Source organism: Papio anubis, chromosome 6 (genome assembly GCF_008728515.1).
Source record: "Papio anubis isolate 15944 chromosome 6, Panubis1.0, whole genome shotgun sequence".
NCBI lineage: Eukaryota > Metazoa > Chordata > Mammalia > Primates > Cercopithecidae > Papio > Papio anubis.
Window position 1 is genome coordinate 107,114,517 of NC_044981.1, and position 26,774 is coordinate 107,141,290.

The window sequence follows — 26,774 nt, forward strand, 5'->3', positions numbered from 1 at the left end:
AAAATCAGAATCTTAGAAAATTTGTGTCTGACACCGTGAGCTTCCCAATACTTCTCCAATGAGATCTGAGTGTGAAATTTTTTTTTGAGACAAGGTCTCGCTCTGTCACCCAGGCTGAGTGCAGTGGCACAATCATAGCTCCCTGAAGACTCAACCTCCTAGGCTCAAGCAATCCTCCCACCTCAGCCTCCCGAGTAGCTGGGACTACAGGCACAAGCCACCATGCCCAGCTAATTTTTTATTTTTTGTAGAGATAGGATATCACTACATTGCCCAGGCTGGTCTCAACCTCCTGGCCTCAAGCCATCCTCCCGCCTCTGCCTCCCAAAAATCCTGAGATTACTGGTGTGAGCCACTATGACTGGTCTGAAAGTGATTTTTAATACTGTGAAATGAAATGTCCACATTTGGAAGATCTACATAACTTAGTGATCCCACATTTCCAAATAAACAAGACATGTTATGAAATCATGCATGAGTAAAAGATCTATTCCAAGTACAAGACAGGCCAATGAATTTTAATGACACCAAATAAGAAAACTCCACCAATAATGCCTCAGGTTCCACATTGCAACTAACCTTGAAGAAATGGCCACTTGTTGAGTTTTGGGGCACTATGAAAGAATATCCACAGTTGTCTGAAAGGAGTATCAAAATACTCCTCCCTTTTCCAACTACATTTATCTGTATAAGAATGAATTTTCTTTAAATAACTTCCACCAAAGCAATACACTGCAACAGACTGAATGCAGACGCTGATGTGAGAATCTAGCTTTCTTCTATTAAGATGCACATTAAAGAAATTTGCAAAAATGTAAAATAAGGCTACTCTTCTCACTAAGGTTTTTTTTTTTTTTTTTTTTTTTTTGGTTTGAGGAGACATTTCATTAAAAGTATGTTTATTGTGTTTACATAAAAATGGATCCACTATTGTTATGTTAAAATAAATAAACATTTTGGACATTTCTCAGTTTACATTTCTAATACAGTCAGTATCAATAGATATAGATGTAGGCCCGCATAACTAAAGCTCTTTGGGGCCCTCAATAATTTGTAATAGTAAAGGGTCCAGAAAGAGACCGACATGTCCGAGAACCGTAAAACTAATGACAATGGTGGATTATGACTGCTGTCTGTACACACGTCTGCCTCCAGATCATAGCACCCCGAATACCACAACTGTGGTTTTTTTTCATGTTTGTATTTCTGCCATCAAACATGGTGTTTGACACGTAAACTCAGTTTATTACCTTACAGTTCTGAAATCTGAAGACTAAGGCCACAGGGCTGTGTTCTATCTGTAGGCTCTAAGGGAGGACTCTTTCCATCCCTTTTCCAAATTCTAGAGGCTGCCTGCTTTCCTTGGCTCATGGCTGCCACCTCTCTCCCTCCCTCATCACATTTACTTCTCTGATTCTGACCCTCCTCCCTCCAGTAAGGATCCCTGTGATTACACTGGACCTCCCACCTAATCCATGAAAATCCCTCCCCCATCTCAACATAATTAACTTAATCACATCTTCAAAGTATTTTGAAATTTAAAATCTCTTTTGCCATATTCACAGGTTCTGGGGATTCGAATGTGGACATGTTTGGGATGGGCCATTATTCTGTCCACCACAGCCATGTACTAAGGCAATGGAGTAAAAACAAGGCAGAAAAATACCCCAGTATTTTCCCCAATTTTTTTGTTGTTGTTGTTCTTGTTTTTTATGAGACAGAGTCTTGCTCTGTCATCCAGGCTGGAATGCAGTGGCACAATCTTGGCTCACTACAACCTCCACCTCCTGGGTTCAAGCGATTCTCCTGCCTCAGCCTCCCGAGTGATAGCCTGAACTACAGGTGTCTACCACTACACCCAGCTAATTTTTGTATTTTTAATAAAGACAGGGTTTCACCATGTTGCGCAGGCTGGTCTTTGAACTCCTGAGCTCAAATGATTGGCCTGACTCAGCCTCCCAAAGTCCTGGGATTACAGGCGTGAGCCACCGCGCCCAGCCAATTTTCCTCAATATTTAGAATTCTCCAGGCCAGGATGAGAAAGAAACTAAGAACAATGATGACCTCTGGAAGACACACTGCACGGCTAAGAAGAGGGTAGGAGGAATGTATCTACATATTCAACAAACACTTACATGGCCTTTACTATGTGCCAGGCAGTATCTAGTGCTTTCCAAATATTAGTCCGTTGCTCCCACAAAAATCCTAGACCATTTTATAGTTGCAAAAACTAAGCTTTCAAGTTAAGTGACTTGCCCAAGGTCACACAACTAGTGAGTAGGAGAGGCTGGAGCCAGAACCTGAACTAGGTCATCAGATGGTGTTCATGCTCTTCAACACTGCCCGATGTAGCTTGGGGGACTTAGCTGTCACTGTTTACCCTTCTACACTGCTGGCATTTCGTACCATGCACATGTATTACCATCTGAAAAAGTGAAGATAGTGCCACAATACAGTTATCTCTAAACATGAGAGTAGGAAGATAATTATCACACTTGGTCCTTCCCAAGGATCTCACTTCCTTCATAGGCAGGAATAAAGTGAGAAATATAATTCACTTTCAAGCCCCTTACAAAAGAAGGGGAAAAAAATAGAAACACAAACAAGCACCATTTGGCAGCCAGTACTCATAACACCGACAGGAAAGTGAGATCTTTTTTTTTTTTTTCCTTATGTAACAGGCTGTAAAGTTTCCTCTTCTCAGCAGCCAATGGTTTCATAGAACAACTGCTTCAGAGAGAGTTGGCTCCCTCTACCTTCATAGGAGACCTGCCTGGCACCCCAAACTCTCAACTGTCTATCAAAAGTGGCAGAGCCAACACATATTTCACACAGTGTGCTTCAGAGAACTTCTGTAAATTTTTATCTGAAAGATGTATTTATATTTAATGTTCAGAGAGAAAAGCCAAGACTGATTTTTACTCAAAATGCTGGGAACGTTTATTTAACAGTTCTCCTCCTGACCCTCATACTGCCTGGTCCTCTTTGTCATGGGCTGTCCCCTCCCCACCAGCTGCCCCTGTCACAGGCCAGCAGGGTGTTATTCCATCTACCTCACCCCTAAAGGGGACCGGTGAGGACCACACTTTAGTGGAGATGGCTTCCCAATGCTGAGGAAGACTTAGGTTTTACAGAGAACATATAGGTGTTCCTTTATTCACTCTTTACTCTAAAACATTTGAGTATTTATTTTATAAGGGACTTATGATCATTCAACACAACAATACTCTAAGATCCAAAAGAATGAAGCCAGACTGGTGGGATGAGAGAGGTGACAGGCAGGGGCAAGCTTTTCAAGTCACACACACTCCAGTGGCCATCAAATGAGCAGACAAGTTCTCCATATTTTATAGAAGGCAGGGGGAAGTAGTAATACAATACTCATTAGTTAGTTAATTAGCTAGTTGGTTTTTCAGATGCATGCAATGATATGTTATAAATTCCTGGAATTCAGTGTTTTCTACAATCTGGCCCCAATAGACTTTCCAACCTTTCTTCCCGTGACCTCTACATGCAGCCTCTGTCTTCCAGCTTGCTTGCTCTATGTGAGATGCCCTTCACTCCACCGCCACTACACACCTCCAGGTCCACGGCCTGTCCATCCGCAGTGCTGAGATAAGCACAAACCCTTTCAGAAACTGTCCTCTGACGCTGATAATGAGAGCCCTGTGCCTTGCTTCTGAGTGCCTTTGCTCTTGTAAAACAGCAAAATTAGTGGGAATCCCACCTCTGACCTCTAATTCTCTTCATTGCAAATGTTTGTTTTCTTTGGAGCCAGGAATTATTTACAAGTGTTTTCAACTATGAGCTTCTTGAGAATATGAAATAATGTGTAATTCACCTTTATGTACCCTCGACATTTCACAAAAGGTTATCTGTTAAACGTACAAGTGAATAAATAAATGACTGAGAATAAGAAAAAGAGAATCAAACAAAACTAAGTTTTATAAGGAAATTGGTATCCCAGGATCTTAATTTTTTTCACCACTAAGAGAAAGCCACACGCTCACTTCCACACTGATGGAAATGAAACCGATCTTCAGCACAGACACAACAAACTCGTAATTCTGAGACGGAAGTTCTGTGTCCTGGTAAAGCCAGTATTTCCCAATCAGATTGTTTTCTGATTTAAAAAAAAAAAAATGTACCACTCATCTTTAGGAACACTAATATGTTTTTACATCTGGAAATCTGGGGTGTCAGCCAGCCAGACTCAGTAATAGCAGTTTTACACACAAACAGAGCATTCTCTGAGCTAAATGCTGTTAGTCATCCTAAACAGGCTACGGAAGCCAAAATGCCCTCACTCTCATAAACAGGAAATAAGTGGGTTTGCCACATCAGAGCTGGCTCTATAATTCTTTTCCCTGGTGAGAAGCTATATAATGGACACATACATTCCCAAGAGCAATTCATTCCAAAGAGCAAATTTACATCTAAGTGGCTTCTGGTAGCTTGAGACTCTACACTACTCACGGCAATTTTAAAAAAGAATGATTCAAAGGGGGCGTGGAGGCTAAAAAAGAACCTCAGGCTGCAATTACCTTCATCATCTGGTAAGCATGTGTTGGATTTATATCGTCTAAATGGAAGGAAAATATAGGTCTTTTCTATTTTGTCCCCTACTAAATATACCTCCAATCCTAACAAGGTAGGATTAATGGCTGTTTATAGATGGAGAGTTCATTAATGCGACAAGTTCAGTGTTTACATAAAGACTTTGTTCAGAAACTCTATGCCCAATGAGACTTTCTTAAAAGCTGCTGGAATGTTTCAAAAGATGGCAAACACTAGAAAAGGGATTTTCATACATAAATCACAAATACAGCATTAACAGGGTCCCAGTATAAACAGGTCTGGCCTGTCCAATCCCTTCAATGGTCACCTTGTTGGCTCTAAAATAACACTGGCCTCTTTGGGGAATTCCAGTGGTAAAATTAATTCTCTCTATAAAGTTTTTACAGATGATATTTCCGCTCAAGTCAAATACAGCCTATGGACATTTCCTCTCTCCACCGTGAATAACTAGAACAGAAATGTAAGCCCTTCAAGGCAAAATCAAACGGTCATTCATTTCTTAGGAAGCAGAGGAACTTCATACTGAACCCTCATCAATTCTCCATATATTCCTGTCTCTTCTGCTCCTCACAGAGCATCACAGGCATAGTGGAGCGAAGCTGGAAGATCTTTGCTTCCTAGTGTAAGTGATTTGCCAAATGGAATATGGTGTCTTCCAAGCATGGACTGAGCAACAAATGAGGTGAGCTCAGAGTCAACTGCCTGCATGCTGAGCACACGAGGAAAGACAATGGTGGAGGTTTGGGACACACGATTCCTAAGAACACACATGCGCAACAGCGATCATGTACTGGGAACTTTACACATATTATCTCATTCCATCCTCAAAACCTCAGCATACAGGAAACAGTAAGTCCTACTGCTCCATTTCAGGCCACCTCTTTTAGACTAATGGCCAATGGGCAGCAGGAGTGCTCACACCAGCCCCAGGGCTGCTCTCCAGCCGATGCAGGCTAGAGAGGCTGGCTCTCCAGGGCTGCTTTCCACACCTGCCCAGGTTAAAAATGGGGCTTGCGGCTGGGCGCGGAGGCTCACACATGTAATCCCAGCACTTTGGGAGGTTAAGGCGGGCAGATCGCCTGAGGTCGGGAGTTCGAGACCAGCCTGACCAACATGGAGAACCCTCATCTCTACTAAAAATAAAAAATTAGCCAGGCATGGTGGCGCATGACTGTAATCCCAGCTACTCGGGAGGTTGAGGCAGGAGAATCTCTTGAACCAGGAGGTGGAGGTTGCGGTGAGCCGAGACCGCACCATTGCACTCCAGCCTGGGCAACAAGAGCAAAACTCCATCTCAAAAAAAAATAAAAAAAAAGCCGGGGGAGCCGGACGGGGGGGGAAGTTAGCTTGCACTGCCCCAAGCCTCCTGCAGGAGGTGCATCGACAGCAAAACCCTGGAGTCTACATTTTCATTAAGCTCAGCAGGTTGAGTCCTGGGCACTAGGAAGTTTGAGACCCATTTTCCTAAACATTATTCATATCAATGAATGTCAAATACTGCAAGGATGCTTCTTTTCTAGAAAAGCAGAACCTTAACAGCAACCCACAAGCAACCCCCTAGTTTCCTGGGACCTGCCACTGTGACTAACACCTCTTTCAGTCAAAGACTGATTAGATACAGAGATATAGACAGAGACAGGGTTTCCCTCCCCCACTTGAAACTGATCAAGTGACAAAGGTTAACCAACATAAACTTCAGGACATGACTGAAAGCCCTGAACTCTTGTTCCCAGGGCACCCCCGCCCCCCAACATTTTAAGCGCTCGATAGGGGGCTATAAATATTCCGTTTGGATGGTTAACATAAGCCCAAACAAGTGCTTAAGGCTTTCCTTTTCATCTGCCTTCTGATATTCTTATAATTTCTATTTTTTAAAAAACAGGTCTTCTTTCCCAGAGAGCCAGCCATTTGGTTTTTATAGCAAGGAAAGGATTGGCTTCTCTGGAAAAGCAAACAGAACTTTCCTTCTTTTCAAGTACATGATTGCCTTCTAGCAATGCCAAGGGAACGTGAAATTTAGGGAAAGGCAGGCTCTCAAATGGCTGGCCACTGCTAAGTTACTTCAAAGTTGTATTAAAGTTGTATTAAAAACTGTTTGTCAAAGTCATTTAAATTTTTGATTTCTGTAAATTTTAACTTTTTTAGTTAAAAAATGGGATTACTGTTTTCTAATTCATTGCAAAAGCAAATCAAGGTAATTTTTAATAAAACAGGAAGCTGCAAAGGAGAGGGAGGAGGAGGAGAAGCACATTTTCAGAATTCCTGCCAAGTAAAACACTGGGCTGAACATGCCACAGACAGGAACTCCCCCAAACTCACAGGGTCCACAGGAGCAGCGGGAGAAACATTATCCTCTGGATGAGAAAAGTGAGGCTCAGCATCTTCATTCAGGCTCCCCAAAAAGCAGAGTCTGAGCCAAGGATTTGGGTACAGAAGTTTATTTGGAAGGTAACCCTGAGATTCCCAAAGGAGGGGGTAGGAAGAGTGTGGCAGGAAGGGCAGGAAGCCCATGGGAGGTGTGAAAGCGAGGATGCTGTGGGCAGCTGGGGCTCATTCCAGAGCCCATCTGCAGAGCTGTGTGGACTGCACCTCAGGACCGTTTCCACCAGGGTAAAGAGGCTGGGGTAGTATCCACCAAAGCCCAGAACTCCCTGGATGAGTCAAAAAACCCGTACAGGGCAGCCCAGGACCCGAACCCACGTCTGACTCAAAACCTGTATGCTTGTTACCATGCCACCTCTCAGAGTTTCCACAAACATAGGCTTCTCTTGCCATTCAGATGTTGCATATGAATGAGAGACCTGGTCTTTTTTCACTTTTACCTTTTAATTCACCCACCTACCCTTATTTTCTTGTCCCCTCAACCTTCAAAATGGAAGACTTCCTTCCGAGATGTTTGCCCACAGGCATTTAACTTCCTTCACAAGCAATGTAACTATCTCAAAAAGAAAAAGAAAAGTCTATGTTTGTGGTGTCTGGGGAAGGAGTCTGCTGGGGCTGTTTTTTCCAGCACAAGCAGCATCACTATGGAACAGCCACCTGGAGCTTAGGAGAGGGGAGGAATGGTAAAGCTCAGGGCAGAGGCGGGCGGGGCGCTGCCTGGGAGACTGTCACACGCAGAGAGCACAGTCTTGCCAGGACACCAGGAAAGGGTTAGTGGCTCCCACTAGGCTGGCAGTGGAAGAACCTGCAAGGTTCCATCAGGAGGCATGATGTGGACAAGCACCGTGCCTGCCTGGCTAACTAAGCTCTTTGTCCACACAGACATAGGGTATAAAGGATTAGACAGTCCGAATGGCTGCCTAAGATGAGTAATAGAATAGCGGTTTAACAGATCCAGGACTGCCTCTTTATTCTGTTTCCCTAGCAAAATAAATAAATAAATAAATAAAAGTGGCTTAACTCACCTGCTTGATCCTTACTATTTTTTAAAAAAATTAAAAAGTAAAGAAAAACAGCCGGGCACGGTTGCTTACACCTGTAATCCCAGCACTTTGGGAGGCTGAGGAGGGTAGATCACTTGAGGTCAGGAGTTCAAGACCAGCCTGGCCAACATGGTGAAACCCCATCTCTACTAAAAATACAAAATTTATCCAGGCGTGGTGGCGTATTCCTGTAGTCCCAGCTACCCCGGAGGCTTGAAACCGGGAGGTGGAGGTTGCAGTGAGCCAAGATTGTGCCACTGCACTCCAGCCTGGGTGACAGAGAAGAAAGATTCTGTCTCAAAAAAAAAAAAAAAAAAAAAAAAGGTACATTTGCCCCTTTCTCTGTTTTCTATAGGAATTCATTCCCACAAGTACCAAAAGTATTATAGCCTCTGTGGTAATTTCTTATTATGATAAAATACATAGAGACATAACACAGGTAGTGAATGTATCCCTCAAGAGTAATGAATCCAACAAATGGACACATGCATGTATTATATGGAATACTCAGGCCCATAACAACAGCCTAGGGTAGCTGAATGATGGCCCTAATATACCCAAGTAATTAATAAGTTCCATCATAATTTTTGTTTTATGACATTCACTTTTATATGCCAATAGTCCATTTAATGGCATTTTAAATTAGAGGAAGGCCCCAAGAGAGGAGGAGAAAGCACGAGATACCTTATTGAATCACAAATCTTACCATCTGATTTTTTAATTCCAAAAATGACCTAATAAACTTCCTTTATAATTAAATCAATCCTAACAACTTCTCTTTGGTGTTTTTCATTCATTTTTGGTAATCATGCAGAGATTTCAATTGGAAATCCATTATCATCGTAATTAAGTATAAAAATTGCTCTGTGCTCTCCCAGGAAAAAGACCCCACACTTGGTCTCCTGTGGAGCTTGACCCGGGCTCTCCAGAGGTACAAAGCAAAACTACTGGTTTTCAGTACCCTAATTTACTTGACTGCAGTGCATGAAATACACATGAATGATACACTCAAAACTTCAGACCTTCAAATGATTTCCTCATATGGAAGTCTTACCGTGAGAAAAATATGCTGGCACACAGTTTTTCATTTTTATGCCTTCACAAAGTTTTAAAATTCATGACCTACATTAAAAGTTTGCTATTTACTGGCCAGGCACGGTGGCTCACACCTGTAATCCCAGCACTCTGGGAGACCGAGGCGGGTGGATCACCTGAGGTCAGGAGTTTGAGACCAGTCTGGGCAACATGGTGAAGCCCCACCTCTACTAAAAATACAAAAATTAGCCAGGCATGGTGGTACACGCCTGTAATCTCAGCTACTCAGGAGGTTGAGGCACGAGAATCTCTTGAACCCAGGAGACAGAGGTTGCAGTGAGCCGAGATCAAGCCACTGCACTCCAGTCTGGGCGACAGAGTGACACTCTGTCTCAAAAAAATAAAAATAAAAATAAATTTTAAAAAAGAAAGTTTGCTGTTTATTAAGAAAGTAGTACTTCACAAAAGATATAACTGAACTGAAATGCACAGGCTGTTTAAGAGCCCAACAGATTACTGCAAAATGGCTATGCCTCAGGTTCAACCAAATAAGAAAAATCTTTCCACTATGGCATTTATGCAGGATTTCATCTGCCTTCAGTCACAGAGCCACTACAAGACTAAACACTATGGGTGATTTTTAAAGAGTCCGTGATGTTTTAAAAATGTTATTTTGTGCAAAAATAATTATTTTCTATTTTCTTGAAAGCGCTATAATTACTAAAATGCATGAAATTTTGATAAAATCTACTCCAGTTGGCATCTGTGTTCTTCTAATAAATTAGAAAACATTCTTTGAATAGCTTAAATAATCTGAGTTTGCAAGCAAAATTACAGCCTAAAAATATTGGCTGTTGATACCAGCAGTTAAGAAGAAAGTCAGAACAAAGCCTTACCATTGGCTGTATTCTTTTTAAAGTTATCCAGGAATTCCTCCAGCAGTTGAGACTGGTTAGGAGGAGGTAGCAGACTCTTCTGGTCCCTGGAGAACAGGTCACTGTCTGACCAGGATGTACACAGGGTGGCTTTTGTGTCCGGAGGCCGGGCAATCAGAGTGAGTCCGACGCTCTTCTCAGAAAATAGAGCCTCCATCTGCTTGAGGTCAAGATCAGACACAGCTTCCCCATTTAAGGTCATGATCTCATTGCCCTTTCTCAGCCCTGAGAAAAAGGAAGGAGAAACAGAAAAAAAGAGAGAGGGATTACTGTGAGAAATATTTTAAGATGAAAGAAGGCTGCAAACTCAAACCATGTACTCCTAGGGGCTGTTTTGTTTGTCGCTTTCTTCAAAGAAAGTGCCAGCCGGGCACAGTGGCAGGTGCCTGTAGTCCCAGCTAATCAGGAGGCAGAGGTGGGAAGATCACTTGAGTCCAGGAGTTTGAGGCCAGCCTGGGGTGATATAGCAAGACTCCGTCTTTTAAATAAGAAAAACAGAAAAGAATTAAAGGGCCAAAATGTATAGTATTTAGATGCCACTAAGAGCAAAACAAATGTTAGCTCCCTCACAGCTACTATTAGAAGAAACAGTTTGAAAGAGAAACAACTTGAGAACCACTCATTCATTGCTTTTTCTAATATTTTTCTAGTGTTCTCATGTTAACTCTGTTCCATCAGTGTCTGCCTGTCTCACACTCTCTTCCTCCTTCCCCCTGTCTATATATATGTATACACTTTCTGTCTTTTAAACACACACACATGCTCTCTCTATATATAGGCATATGTATTTTCTTTCTTTTCTCTCTCTCTCTTTCTCGTTTTTTTTTTTTTTTTTTTTTTTTTGAGACGGAATCTCACTCTGTCGCCCAGGCTGGAGTGCAGTGGTGCAATCTCGGCTCACTGCAAGCTCCGCCTCCCGGGTTCACGCCATTCTCCTGCCTCAGCCTCCCGAGTAGCTGAGACTACAGGCACCCACCACCACTCCTGGCTATGTTTTTGTATTTTTAGTAGAGATAGAGTTTCACCGTGTTAGCCAGGATGATCTCGATCTCCCGACCTCGTGATCCGCCCACCTCGGCCTCCCAAAGTGCTGGGATTAGAGCTGTGAGCCACTGTGCCCGGCTTCTCTCTGTCCTTTTTTATGGAGGCAGGAGTCTCACTGTATCTCCCAGGCTGGTCTTGGACTCCTGGACTCAAACAATCCTCCCATGTTCCCACCTCAGCCTCCTGAGCAGCTGGGTTTATGGGAGTGAGAGGCTGTGTTTGGTCACATTTCCAATTAAACTCTTAGGTTTACTTTCTTTAAAATTCCAAGAGAAATCTTTTTCTGACAAAACTGTATGAAGAAACATTCACTAGCCAGGCTGTATTCCACAGTTGCAAATTAAGAGGCAACAGAGGCACGGTGTGCCACACGGACCTTCCCCATACGCCAGGCCATCGGGAAGAACGTCGCTTACAAATATCCGGCTGAGATGCTGATGCTCATCCACCTGCGCTGTAACTGCAAACCCTAGGAAAGAAAATAAAAGGAAAAAGCACGTCTCAACCCACCACACTCAACTTCTCCAACCACATCGGCAGTATCTCCTTGAACATATTTTCTTGTAAGTACAGTATGTTGAGAAAGTCTAAATTACAACTATTTTGAAAGTACAAATATCTTGCGGGGGTAGAAAAAGAAAAATGTCAGACAAGAGGCTTAAGAAATATAAAAACATAACTTTTATTCAAAAGGTGAGACCATGCAGCCACGTGCATAACAGCATAATTCACAATAGCCAAGTGGTGGAAATACCCCAACTGTCTGTCAATGGACGAATGGATAAGCAAAATGTGATCTATGCATACAGTGGAATATCATTCAGTCTTACAAAGGAAAAAGATCTTGGCATATGCTACAATTTGGGTGAACTTTGAGGAGAATATGCTAAGTAAAATAAGCCAGTCACAAATAGACAACACAGTATAATACTATTTATATGAGTAGCTAGAGCAGTCAACTTCAGAGAGGTAGAAAGTATTAATAGAACGGTGGTTGCCAGGGGAATTCCGAGAGATACAAAGTATTAAAGTGGTGGTTGCCAGGGGCTAGGGGGAGGACAGTATGAGCAGTTGGTGTTAAATGGGTACAGAGTTCAGTTTTACAAGCTGAAAAGATTTGTAGAGATAGATGATGGTAGCACAACATTTTGAATGTACTTAACATCACAAAACGGTACACCGAAAAGTGGTCAAGACGATAAACTTTATGTTATGTGTCTATTACCACAATTAAAAATTTAGAAACAAATTTAACAGCAAAAAAATACTCTTACTGAAATACATGAAATTCAGTTCAATACAACAAATAATTGCTGAGAAACAACTATGGGGTTGAGCATTTTAAGAAGGTGAAAAAAATGCTTGGATGAATACAGTGCTTGCCCTAAATATATAAGATTACATGCAAATCCTAGGGAGACCTTCCCTCTTCTGAATGCATGGCTCCTGACTTAGTGTCCCCCTCTGTGATGCCACAGTGAGGAGCACAGGTTTCCATGTCTTGGTCCCCTAATACGGAGAGTTCTTTGAGGACAGCAAGAATGTCCTGTTCCCCAGGTCTCCTCTGGGACCCCAGCAAAGCCTGGCAGATTACGGTCTCACCAGAGAGTATCTTTGCAAGTGTCTTCATTCACTCATTCCAGTACAAAGATGAACACAAATGGCAACCACAAAAAGCACAGTGAAGGCCAAGAGGAGGAGAAAAAAGGCCGAGAGGGCTTCAAAGGAAAAACCAACATAAAATGGGGTCCGGGTGCAGTGGCCCACACCTGTAATCCCAGCACTTTGGGAGGCTGAGGTGGACGGATCACTTGAGTCCAGGAGTTCAAGAGCAGCCTGGCCAACATGGTGAAACCCCATCTCTACTAAAAATACAAAAATTAGCCAGGTGTAGTGGCAGGTGAGGCACCTGTAATCCCAGCTACTTGGAAGGCTGAGGCAGGGAGAATTGCTTGAACCCAGGAGGCAGAGGTTGCAATGAGCCAAGATCGTGCCAATGCACTCCAGCCTGAGCGACAGAGCAAGACTCTGTCTCAAAAAAAATAAAAAATAAAAAAATAACATACGGGTCAGAAAAGATTATACAAATTTTTAAAAAACGAAAGTATCCTAAAAACGACATTTTAACATATTATAAACTTTAATTTATTATTAGTTTGAATCATTTTAAGGAAAATAATCATGTATCAACATATTTTAACAAGGTAAGAAATAGTGTTTCTATGGAGGTATTTACCAATCATTAACCATTGTTTCTATGGATATATTTACCAAGTATTATCTAATCAAAGAGAAATGGAGGAAATGATGCTATTAAGTGACTTCAGAAGTACTGACCCTTAATTGTTTTTTGTTTTGTTTAGTTTTGAGATGGAATTTCGCTCTTGTTGCCCAGGCTGGAGTGCAATGGTGCGATCTCAGCTTACGGCTCACCGCAACCTCTGCCTCCTGGGTTCAAGCGATTCTCCTGCCTCAGCCTCCCAAGTAGCTGGGATTACAGGCATGTGCCACCACGCCTGGCTAATTTTGTATTTTTAGCAGAGATGGGGTTTCTCTATGTTGGTCAGTCTGGTCTCGAACTCCCAAACTCAGGTGATCTGCCTGCCTTGGCCTCCCAAAGTGCTGGGATTACAGGCGTGAGCCACCATGCCTGGCTGACTCTTAACTGTTAAACTCAGGGAAGAAAGAAAGAAGTAAAGCTAAAGCAATCAGATACGGTTTCTTCAAGAAAGTTAGACCCTCAGTTGGTTCTTGAAGGACAGTAGGATTCATGTCATTAGAGAGGAGGGATGGGGGAAGAAAGAGGAAAGAAGGGGAGCATTCCAGGTAGGAAGAGAAAACCAAGAGCAAAGACACTAGAGATGAAAGCAACTCTCCTATGAATCATGAGTTGATCTGCTCAGAGCAGCATCAGTACACAGTACATGGTGTTATTAATCTATATTTTCAAATTCCCATCAATTTTATATTCATTCCATTTAATTACTTTGGCATTTCCCTCTAATACTGATATCTATCTGTGTCACCTGCTAATATCAATAAATAGAAATGTAGGAAGAGAAAGGAAGTTCAGAAACTACTGTCATATATTCTGAAAACGTGAATGTAAGGGAAAAGCATTAAGTCCAAAGATACTGGGGCAAAGTAGGCAAAGATGAACCACATAACTCCCTGAAAGGGGCATTCCTTACACTTACCAAAGTCACACACACTCCCAGTCTTCGTGAGCTGCACATCATAAACATTTAGTGGAAAGACTTCTATTTCATCATAAACCTGCAAAAGGTGAAAACAACAAAATCAGAGGATTTCATGTTATGATACCTTGAAAAACTACTTTGACACTATTTTTCATAATAAAACAAGAAAGCTATTAAGTTACCATTTATATAGAGACTGTTTCCAAACTAGGTGCCGGATTTAAACAAAATTTTTCCCAGAAATGACATTTTTCAGAATCAAAACGCCATGGATGTGGTTCAGTCTCCCTTTCTAAAGCTAGTGCACACTTACCTGTTCTTGCATATATTCATATGGTGCAGGGATGCAGTACTCAACATTGTCATCTACTAATTTTCGAAGTTGTAGGCCATAATGGCTGGGTTCCAATTGCCTCATCTATAAAGAAGAAGACAGTCATTCAGATTTTAAATGCTCTTTCTAAATCCATCATTGGTTAGCAGGCTCATTAAAAATCAAAGTAGAAATCGCTAAAAGAATACCACAAAAAATTTGCTGAATTTAAACCTATATAAGAGCTCTAATTTAAACATTTGGATGCAGGCCAGGCACAGTGGCTCACACCTGTAATCCCAGCACTTTGTGAGGCCAAGGAGGGTGGATTACTTGAGGTCAGGAGTTGGAGACCAGCCTAGCCAATACAGCAAAACGTTGACTACAGTAAAAATACAAAAATTAGCCAGGTCTAGTGGCACACACCTGTAATACCAGCTACTTGGGAGACTGAGGCAGAAGAAATGATTGAACCCAGGAAGTGGAGGTTGTAGTGAGCTGAGACAGCACCACTGCACTCCAGCCTGGATGACAGAGCAAGGCTCCATCTCAAATAAATAAATAAATAAATATATGCATACTAGTATGCAAAAAAGTAAAGGGGGACAACTATTTTTTTTTTTTTTATTTTTTTTTTATTTTTTGAGACGGAGTCTCGCTCTGTTGCCCAGGCTGGAGTGCAGTGGCGTGATCTCCACTCACTACAAGCTCCGCCTCCTGGGTTCACGCCATTCTCTTGCCTCAGACTCCCGAGTGGCTGGGACTACAGGCGCCCGCCACCACGCCCGGTTGATTTTTTGTATTTTTAGTAGAGACGGGGTTTCACCATGTTAGCCAGGATGGTCGTGATCTCCTGACCTCGTGATCTGCCCATCTCGGCCTCCCAAAGTGCTAGGATTACAGGCATGAGCCACCATGCCCGGCAGACAATTATTTTTAAGAAGGTTTTCTCTGAACACTATTGCTTATGATTAAAGGCAAAAGATGCATTTTTAAGAGATTACAGTAGAACATATCTGATAGTAGAAGAAATCTTACCAGCTCAGCAAATGCCATCTCTTTAGTTAGGTTGAGCCTAACCTTGTTTCTCATTACTAAAATACAGAAATTTGTAAAATGTGAACAAATCTACAGACTTCAGAATTAAGAATGTCCTACTCCAAAAACTTTTCAAAAGGAAAATGTTTACACACACACACTCATATTTTCTCTGTCATGCATATTTTCAACAGTGAGAAATTTCTCTCAGGCATATGCTCTAACTGGGTCAAACTGACCCACTACTTCTTTTTTTTTCTTTTTTTTTATTTGGGACGGAGTCCCGCTCTGTCGCCCAGGCTGGAGTGCAGTGGCGCGATCTCGGCTCACTGCGAGCTCCGCCTCCCGGGTTCATGCCATTCTCCGGCCTCAGCTTCCCGAGTAGCTGGGACTACAGGCGTCCCCACCACGTCCGGCTAATTTTTTGTATTTTTAGTAGAGACGGGGTTTCACCGTGTCAGCCAGGATGGTCTCGATCTCCTGACTTTGTGATCCGACGCATCAGCCTCTCAAAGTGCTGGGATTACAGGCGTGAGCCACCGCGCCTGGCCGACCCACTGCTTCTGATACCCTTTATTACTCAGAAAATTATGAGTTTAATAGAGGGTATCATTGGTATAGAACATTGTTGGTTTTCTGAATAAAAACGTTACATATGGGAGCAAAAGGGAATTAAGTTCATAAGGATATAAACTACATATAAATGTACAGAATCCTAATGTTTCAAGTCAAAGTGAAAAAGGGGGACTAAAATTAAACATCTTTCACATTTATTAAGTGCACATGATTAAGCATTACTTAAACTCTATATGCCTTTTTCACCATGTCAACATATTTGATTGTATTTTCTCTGGAAACTTAAAACTATTTAAGCTCTACTACACCACCTGGTGGTCGAAAAGCTTCTGATCTGATGTTGCTGAATATATTCTCTCTCAGAGGGCCCTCTTTAAGACTTACCATAAACTCCCTTTTCAGATCAGGAATGAAACCCAGTTTGAAAAATGAATAAAACATCATCATATATTAATCTCCATAAAGCAACTGTGAATATATCAAGTTTCGTGTTTAATCTGGAGAAATCCGATAAAACTATTTAGGATTAAATTAAATTACCTCAAAGTTTATGCTGCCTTCTTATAACACACCATCTCTAAGTAACTTAAATAGCAATGGATTTCATAATTATTCTAGATACCAAAGTATACATAGAATTTCAGTAGATTAGCTCAGGTTCTTCATGAAGGTGGGGGATCATGATCTAATAACTCATTCTTCTAAAGAGATCAAGGAATAGAATGCAAATTAATCAATATGCTAATAAATACATTAACTAATAAATATGCTAATATGTTCCCTGGTGTGGAAACTGGGCCCTTGAATACCACATGAATTTAGAAGGCATAAGATTGCAACATTAATGATTATTTCTACTCAGAAGTATATTTTTGCAGCAAAATCCATTACCTTGCATGCCAGAGTCAAAATATCTTCTACTCTGTGCTCTGGCTTGATCCCTACAGTAACTCCGTGATTATCCTGAAAGTGGACATAAGTCTGGATTTCCCATGCATTGTCTCGGGGAACACTGTCTACTGTTGAACCATACATATGCAGAAGTTCGTCGACCTGTTTGTAGATGCCAAAAGAAAATGCAGACAAATTTGATTAACAAATGAAGGAAACCACCAGCCAAATGTCCCGTTCATTTATGGACTATTTAGAGTAAACACTCACACGCTTTACATCACTGGCTTCTCACAGCCTTCTAAGGCCAGCAATGTTTCCTCACTCATTTTACGCAGATGAAACTGCAGCCACGGGAAGTGGAGTGAAAGTCAGTGACTGCCTGTCCTGTGTTCTTTCCACTGTGTCGATTGGCCGCTTATGCCGAGTTAGAACACCACAATCCAGCTGGAAACGGTGGCTGACGCCTATAATCCCAGCACTTTGGGAGGCCAAGGCGGGCAGATCACCTGAGGTCAGGGGTTCAAGACCAGCCTGGCCAACATGGTGAAACAGCGTCTCTACTAAAAATACAAAAATTAGCCAGGCGTGGTGATATGCGCCTGTAGTCCCCGCTATTTGGGAAGCTGAGGCAGGAGAATCGCTTGAACCTGGGAGGCAGAGGTTACAGTGAGCCAAGATCACGCCACTGCACTCCAGCCTGGGCAACAGAGTAAGAGCCTGTCTCAAAAAAATAAAAAAAGAACACCGCAATCCATGTAAGGACTGCTGAGTATCCACGCTTACTACTCTGGGATCATGGTTGAGAAGGGCCACTGTGAAGCCTGCGTCTAAGCCATAATCCCTCTCCGACCTTCCACTAAATTCCAGACACACCTTGTCCATGGCCACTGACATCTGCCTGCTATCCTAACCCTGAACTGCACTTCATCCAAGCACGAACTTTCTCTTCTAAGTCTACCTGGTTTTTTTGTCTTTGTTTCTTCTTTTTAATTTTAGCCTAACTCATCACTGATAGAAATCTATTTGTTCCTTAAAATTACCTGTAGTCCTGATAAATCTTCTCTCTATCCTTCAGCTACCTCACACACAGACACTGTTGGAAAATCATCTCAAAGAATACCACCTTCAGGAAGCCCTTCCCAAGAAAGTTTAGTTTGCCAAACTACATCATCACAACAATTGCTGACTTCATGCTAATATGTCCTTTCATAATTCATAACAAAAATAGCATACATTTCTTAAGCAATGTAGACACGTTTCTCTCTGGCTAGGTTCTTACATTCACGTAGTAGTAAAGAAAAGATTTGGGGCTTTGAAATCAAAAGTCTCAGACGCTACCAGCAAAGTATGGCCTACGACAAGATTTACCTTGCTACGATTCAGCTATTTTGTAAAAGAGGACATTATTAATATAATTAATATTGAAAAAATTACTTGTGACTTAAGTTTTGTGAGCGAAAGAGGTCACTTATGTGAAACACCTTACATACCAAAAAATGTCACCAATAGATTCAATACTATCACATTATTATATATCATTCATCATACTTTAAAGTTATCATTAATGGGTGATTTTACTTTGAATTCCATGCATTTTTAAATACAAAGTAAAAGATCCTCCTATGTAGGATTTAAAAACTAGAAGAGACATCATAAAGAAATTTCAAAGAACAAAGCAAAACAAAAATCCATCTCTCTGTGTCATCTTTTTGAAAACATGGCGCTCAACTTTGAAGTGACATTTCTGGATCTGTCACGGATCTGTTGCTTTCAGCACATTTTTCTGGAAGGGTGATCACAGCCAGAATGAACATCCCCACACGTGCCAATGACAAAGGAAAAGACAGGACCAGATGCAAGGAGCCAGGGATGCCAGGAACCAACCCGGACACTCTCTCCTAAAGGCTCTTGTCTTACACAGGCACATTATTTTCTCCGGTTCATTCTCTGGGCAGTGATTTCAACCCAGTGCTTAGCAACAAACAGATGCTGCCTTAAAGGTGCAGGCCCCCACCTCTGAAACCAGGCTTGTTGAGAAGCAAACTAAAACCCAGCAGAGGTCACTGTGGAGTAAGAAACTTCACAAAGAACAAGGCCTGGAGGAAGTCACAGGCTCCCACTGAGGGTGGCAGAGCAATTTACTGCTGCACTTTAGGAGATCGGGAAAAACGTAATTATAGATAAACAGGTAGGGGAGGGACATGAGCAGTACAAATTAACACTGTGCCTTCACACCCTCTTGTTCCCACTGTTACTGACAATCAGAGAAAGGCTGTATCACCAGCCGGGCGCAGTGGCTCATGTCTGCAATCCCAGCACTTTGGAAGGCCGAGGCGGGTGGATCACTTAAGGTCACGAGTTCAGGACCAGACTGGCCAACATGGTAAAACCCCATCTCTACTAAAAATAAAAATTATCCGGGCATGGTGGCACGCATCTGTAGTCCCAGCTACTCAGGAGGCTGAGGCAGGAGAATCGCTTGAACCTGGGAGGCGGAGGTTACAGTGAGCCAAGATCATGCCACTGCAATACAGCCTGGGTGACAGGGGAGACTCCACCTCAAAAAAAAAGAAAGATTGCATCTCATGAGGCCAAATGAAACAAGCTCTTGACATGCCATCAGTTCACTCACCACTCACAACCAGCCCTCTCAGGGAGACACCATCATCACTTCCTATGGAATAGGCAAGACACATGTGGCTCAGGACATTCTAGAAACTTGCCCAAGTTTACACAACTAGTGCCTATGGTACTCCGGGGAACTGAAGGGTGGAAGTCTGGCTTGAGCTGGTTCACATCACCGCTATATTACACAGAATGCCCGCCTGGCAGTTAACTCCCTTTATATAAAATGGGTACAACCTACATGTCCTGATTACTTTCCATTATTCTACACTACACACCATGTTCCCACTGAACAGAACGGCTCAGGGAACATTCCCCAAAAGGGAGTGGTAAGCTCCTGCTCCATGCCAGTGCTCACTTCCATCTCATCTCTCTGCTGTACCGTCCTTACAGAGACAGTGCTGAAACCATATACACCCTCCAACCTGGTTTAAAATGACCCTCTCTTAGGAAGTCTCTCCTCTCTCTCCTTTCTCTGCCCTCAAGTCCTCTCACTTAGATGAGTTCACTCTCCTATGTCCCTGGTACAGCATTTGGCTAAGCCCAGCCCACAGGGGGGTCACTTCTAAGTCCCGCACCAGGATAAGATGAATGCCAGCAGAGGCTTTGTCTTCTGTATCCTCATTCTCCCTCAGCCATTAACACAGTGCATCCCGTACCCAGGACACACTCAAAACTTGAGTGCTGAGCTGGATACAACTAGAAATTCATAGTCACATACAGGCATGAGAGGTAAACGCTGTTCGTTTTCAGTATCTTACTCAACTCTGTTGACATAGTGTCAAGTTCTTAATGCTCTCTGGAAGCTATGAGAAGAGAAATTAACAGATTATTGAAGGAGAACAAGTTCTGAACAACAGAAAAGTGTGCAGATAGATGGAAGGATGGAAGGACAAAAGAAATAATCCTATTAAAATCCATTAAACAAGGTGCTGTGCTACAATTGCTCTGAGCAATGGTTTTCTGAGTCTACACTGTTGACCCGAGATGTAGTGAACCATAGGAGAGAAGATGCCCATCAAAGCCAAGGCCATCGAAGAGTTAGACCCTCTCAAGAGGCCCCTCAATGAAAAGTTAAATGTAATTTTTGGTGTGTGTTAGGCAGACACACACACACACACACCCGTCACAAATGTATATACAGTTCAAGAAAAGTAAAACCTGGTTATTCAAAGGAAGCACCAAGAATTTAAAATTAATTCATTAGAACTACAAAAAGAAAAAGCTACTTGGTGCTTACAGATCTCTTAGGTGCTTGTAAGCTTTGCCCATTTGGAGGGAAAGTTGGATTAATTCTCTGAAGGAGGGTCAATGCTATCCAAGTTGAAAATACATGTGCTTTAGTTTCAGGAAACCAGATAAAATATTCTCCAACATTCTTTTCATAAAAAGAATGGAGAATCCTGAAAATAAGCATTAAAAATGGAGTCATCTGGAAAATTCTTTTTCCAGGTTACCCATTTCAAAGATGCCACTATGTTAAATGAATATTTTCAACCACCCAGAATTCCATGGTTGGCTACCTCTGTCAGGACTGTTACACACCTACCATGCCTCCTACTCTACTTCCTCCCCTCAAAGAAAAAACCTATATATTTCTACTTCCTCCACTTAAGGAAAAAAAAAAATATATATATATATATATATATATTTCCAACTAGCCTCTTCAAGGTTTCCTGGTCCTGAGAATACAAATGGAGACAGAAAAAAATACAATAATAGAAAGACAATCCAGGTCAAATCTCAGCCTCGTTAGGGGCTGTTATCTAGTGCCTCTGCACTTCTGTTTCTTCACCTTCAAAAGAGCTTAAAAACAACAGCCTCGTGGGGTGGTTAGGAGACTGACGGGAGGAACTGCATTTGAAAGACAGAAATTGTAAAGATGTTTTGGACGTTGAGCCTGGATCAGGTCTTTATACAGTAGTACTGGGCATAACTACTGTATTTCAGCGATAACCACTGTAAAGAACTTCCTGAGAATCATCCTTTGTTCCAAAGCCCTGGGGCACTGTAGTGGCCACTGCTGCTCAGATCACCTTGCAGTCAGCTCCAATTGGCCATCATGACACGGGAACATCACTGGGCTGCAGCCACAACCACTCCAGACTGACTAGTGAATGTCTGCAAATCACTTTAGCTCTCCTTGGAGGGCATTCCACAGAAGTATTTTTTATTATTATTATTACATCAAGGGTCCTGCAACCACATGTCAAATTACTTATGCTCAGTATGCAGCAAGGAGAAAAAATGGAAACTCCGTGTGTTCTCACAGCAGATGCTTTTGGATCAAATGGCTCGTAATTACTACTTGGATCACTGAAGGGAAGTGAGTAGCAAAATCACAATCTGGCTGTCACAAATGGGCCCACACCACCACAGTGGCTGATAAAAGGAAAGTCTATTTGCAAGGGAGATGAGGAGAAAACACAAAAGGGAGTTGCATGCTCCCAGTTTTCTTAACAACAGTAAAATGTCATAGAAGAGAAAGTGTTTATTTCCTTCTTGGACTGATGCCCATACATCGGTTGATATGAAAGAAAAACAAAGATGGATCTAGCTAGCTCGCTAGCTGTATGCGTACAGGTATACGTATATATGCTGTATAGGGTTGCGTATTAATATTCTGTCTCAACAGATTACCATACTGTGGTGAAGAGTAAGCTGTTTCATTCATATTTTCCATTTAAGAAACCAATATTAGGGGTTTTGTTTTGGTTTCGGGGTTTTTTGGGGTTTTTTAGTTTGTTTGTTTTTTTTTTCGGTTTGCAGCTCATGACTAACATGACAATACCGCATTCACTCACTGCCACAGAAGGTTAGGACAGCCCAAACCAATTTTCCAGGAGAAGGGGCCGAGGCCCAGGGGCTGCCACATTTCTGCAATGAAGCTTCTGGGGTTGCCGCCATCCGAGCCTTACTGGGGACTTTGTTGTCACAATCTCCATGACAAACACCTCCCTTCAAAGGCCGTATAAGACTCACTATTACTCATCCAGACGTTCGCCATGAAAAGCTTTCGTTTTTGGCTAGCCAAAGTGTCCTCTAAAAAAATGCTCAAGTAAGACTGGCTTTGTTCCAGCCTTAACAGATTTTGAATTAGGGTGACTCACTGTTGGACTGTTATATGATGCATCAATTAGAGTGGAATAGTTAAAATGCACACGGCCCCTCCCTCACAACAGCCTTTCTGTGTTATAGAAATGAGCATAATTTACTTATTATATAAAAATACATTTGTGCAGGTTACAAGTATTCTCCAAGAATGATTAGCAGATGAAAAGTAGCAAGATTAAATATTCATTATTTAGCCAGGCAGAATTGTAAGTCCCAGAGATATAAAAAAAAAACAAATTACACCCTTAGTTCTATCTGCCATTCAATCTGAATCTAGTTATCTGGGTACTATAGCACAGAAATTATAGAGGCTGCATTAAAATAGTCCTATAAATGAAAATAATTTCTTCAGTATCCCTACATCCCAAGTAATGCTTAGCTAAAATAAATAGGAGTAACTGTTTAGATACACATGCTTAACAAAACAAATGCAGAAATCATAGTTTCTTCTCACTCCTTAGAGCATTCAATGGGACCTGTTTTTTGAGCCCAACTTAAGCACTAAGCTTAATCCTCACTGTAAGTGGCTACATGAGCAAAATTTATTTTCAAAGTCCAACATACACTCTGTTAATAGGAAGCGTACTGATGCTATAGTTTCATAACTTTCTTTATTCAGGGACAGGGTCTTACTCTGTCACCCAGGTCAGAGTGCAGTGGCGCGATCTTGGCTCACTGCAACCTCTGCCTCCCAGGCTCAAGCAATCCTCCCACCTCAGCCTCCCAGGAGCACGCCACTACACTTGGCTAAGTTTTTGCATTTTTGGTAGAGACAGGGTTTCACAATGTTGCCCAGGCCAGTCTCAAACGATCCACCTGACTCGGCCTCCCAAAATTCTGGGATTACAGGCACGAGCCACCATGCCAGGCCTCTTAACTTTCAAAGTAAGAATTTTACATTGTTACACAGTGCTGGAAGAGATATGACCCTAAAATTATGGACCTTTATTACAAATCAGTCATTCTCAGCCATTAAATGACTACATCTAGTAGAAATAATCATCAAACTTATTAAGCAAGTACTATATCCTTAGCAGTGTGCTATAGATTGAGAATATACAGGTAATCATAGGGCATATATAAACTAGATCAATTACAAGCTTTCCTGAGAGCCATGACATATGCACTTGACAGAATGGCTAACAGTAAGAGATATAAGTGCAGAGTAAGAACTGGCCAGGCGCGGTGGCTCATGCCTGTAATCTCAGCACTTTGGGAGACTGAGGTGGGTGGATCGCGATGTCCAGAGTTCAAGACCAGCCTGGCCAACATAGTGAAACCCCATCTCTACTAAAAATACAAAAATTAGCCAGGCATGGTGAAGGGCGCCTGTAATCCCAGCTACTTGGGAGGTTGAGGCAGGAGAACTGCTTCAATCTGGGAGGCGGAGGTTGCAGTGAGCTGAGATCACGCCACTGCACTCCAGCCTGGGCAACAGAGCAAGACTTCATCTCAAAAAAAAAAAAAAAAAATTATTTGGTGGAGGAGACATTAGAGAACTAACACAGCCTCATGGGGATGTTGTGGATTTGAAAAAGGCACTAGGAAGAGGCATAGGCACATCCAGGATTTCATACTCCAGGATTTCATTCAGAAATCATTCTGAGGATTTGTTTGGTCAGAAGCAATTTTGGGGATGAGGAGACACTACTCAGGCCCCACTTGACAGCGCCTGAGACACACAGCAGAGAATGTACTATCTGTGTGAAGATCCCTGACAACCCTGAAAGGAAAATGCAATTTTGTATTCACTGAACTCTCAAATGAAGATAAGTACTGCTGAGGAATAGAGATGTATAAATTAAAGATGCTATTATGACTTCAGTCTAGTCATGTTGCTGATTTTAAAATGGAGTTATTGTGAGGTTAGATACCTCCAAGATGCTTGGCATTTAAGACCATCTCTTTAGAGAATACCTACTGGGACCATTTTAATTATAAATCTATTTTCAAGGAGTTCATGTAAAGATTCTGAACCAGCATTCCTCACTTAAGTTAGCATTTGTGTCATTCATGCAAAACAAGATGGCGGCCATCTACAGCAAAGTTTACCTCACTGGAGTTATTGGAGTTTTGAGGTAGCTGAGTTCCAGAAAATCCATGGCTGCCACTTAAATCAAATATCTGATAGACAGGGGATGAAAAGACAATGAAATGGCCCTGTAATGTTCACTTGCCAACTACCCTTTCTCATTACTGAAAAACTAAAGTTCTATAACATTTTAGAAGAGCTTCATATCACAATTTGTACTATTATTCTAATACGCTTAAAGTTTTAATTTCCTACATAGTTACGTTTTACTTTTTATGTCATCTATCATTTAAGTCGGCCTGCAATCCCAGCACTTTGGGAGGCTGTGGTGGGCAGATCACCTGAGGTCAGGAGTTCAAGACCAGCCTGGCCAAAATAGTGAAATGCCATCTCCATTAAAAATACAAAAATTAGCCGGGCCTGGTGGCACCCACCTGTGGTCCCAGCTACTCAGGAGGCTGAGGCAGAGAATCGCTTGAACCCGGGAGGCAGAGGTTGCAGTGAGCTGAGATCATGCCACTGCACTCTAGCCTGGGCAACAGCATGAGACTGTTTCAAATAAATAAATAAATAAATAAATAAATAAATAAATTCATGTATTCATTCTTGATATCGCTTTTAACCAAAAAGTACATGTTTCTGAAGGTGTGAAACAGAACCACCAAAATCAAGCTCATACCTACTTTTTTAAATGTGCACAGAATAAATCTTGGAAGAAAATACAGCTAAATGTTAAAAGTGGTTTGTTTGGGTAGAAGAACTAAAAACAATTGCCTTTTCCAAATTTCACCTTCTAAATTTTGTAGTGGCATAATTAACATTAAAAACAATGTAAACATTTAGAAATACCTACTAAATCAACTTCATTCAGTTATATAAATACCGACACTGTAATTAGTTTCATATCTTTTTAAAACAAAAAATGTTCAACCAAATGCTTTTGTTTATCAAAAAATCTATGTTGAGAACAAATTACAACACATGCTGGGTAAAAACCATATTAGGTTCATATCTAATTAGCAGAATGTCTATATCTAAGAAAAGTAAGCAAGTTATTTATCAAGTTATTATTTAATTATATAGAATATACTGTCTTGATTAAAATACCTTAAGGACATCAGGTAACCATCAAAGAAGTTCAGTTCACAAAGCATAAGGGATTGGTGTTATGGCTCAGGCCTATAATCCCAGCACTTTGGGAGGTTGAGGTGGGAAGACGGATTGAGGCCAGAAGTTTGAGACTAGCCTGGGCAACATAGGGAGACCGCCCCCACTCCCATTTCTACAAAAACGATTTTTTTAAAATAAAGAAAGCATAGGCCCACCATTAGCAAAGGGTTTGCAGTTGACGACAGTCAATAATGAGGAAATACATTTCCATTACAACCGACAAATAAGATTACTCTTTACAATTAAATTAAATTAAATTAAATTACAGGCTGGTCACAGTGGCTCACACCTGTAATCCCAGTACTTTGGGAGGTAGAGGCAGGTGGATCACATGAGGCCAGAAGTTTGAGACCAGCCTGACCAACATGGTGAAACCCTGACTCTACTAAAAATATAAAAATTAGCTGAGTGTGGTGGCTCAAGTCTGTAGTCCCAGCTACTTGGGAGGCTGAGGCACAAGAATTGCTTGAACCTGGGATGTGGAGGTTGCAGTGAGTCAAGATTACACCACTGCACTCCAGCCTGGGTGACAGAGACTCTGTCTCAAAAAAGAAAAAAATAATAATAATTGCAAGTAGAACCACAATTTTAAAATCTGATATTATTTTTGTATATCAGTATACAAAAATGGTGGCCACATAAAAGAAGTTTCCTGTGATTCTGCTGTTAATGAACCAGCCCACTCCCCACCACCTCTAACTTTATTGTTTCAAGGTTTTAAACAGGTCAAAGGAATTGATACTGGCCCTTTTACTTATGTAATTCACAAAAGCATTATCAAATAAATAGCCATAC

The 26,774-nt window shown here is 41.7% G+C and overlaps 1 protein-coding gene across 1 annotated transcript in view; it reads right to left on the bottom strand.

Moving 5' to 3' along the window:
- The window catches only part of TIAM2 (TIAM Rac1 associated GEF 2), a 133,648-nt gene that overhangs the window by 65,499 nt on the left and 41,375 nt on the right, over positions 1 to 26,774 (bottom strand). The window contains 5 exon segments of the mRNA XM_031667712.1: positions 9,935 to 10,198; positions 11,394 to 11,486; positions 14,215 to 14,293; positions 14,531 to 14,635; positions 17,036 to 17,197. Of these exon segments, the coding sequence (XP_031523572.1) occupies positions 9,935 to 10,198; positions 11,394 to 11,486; positions 14,215 to 14,293; positions 14,531 to 14,635; positions 17,036 to 17,197 (703 nt within the window).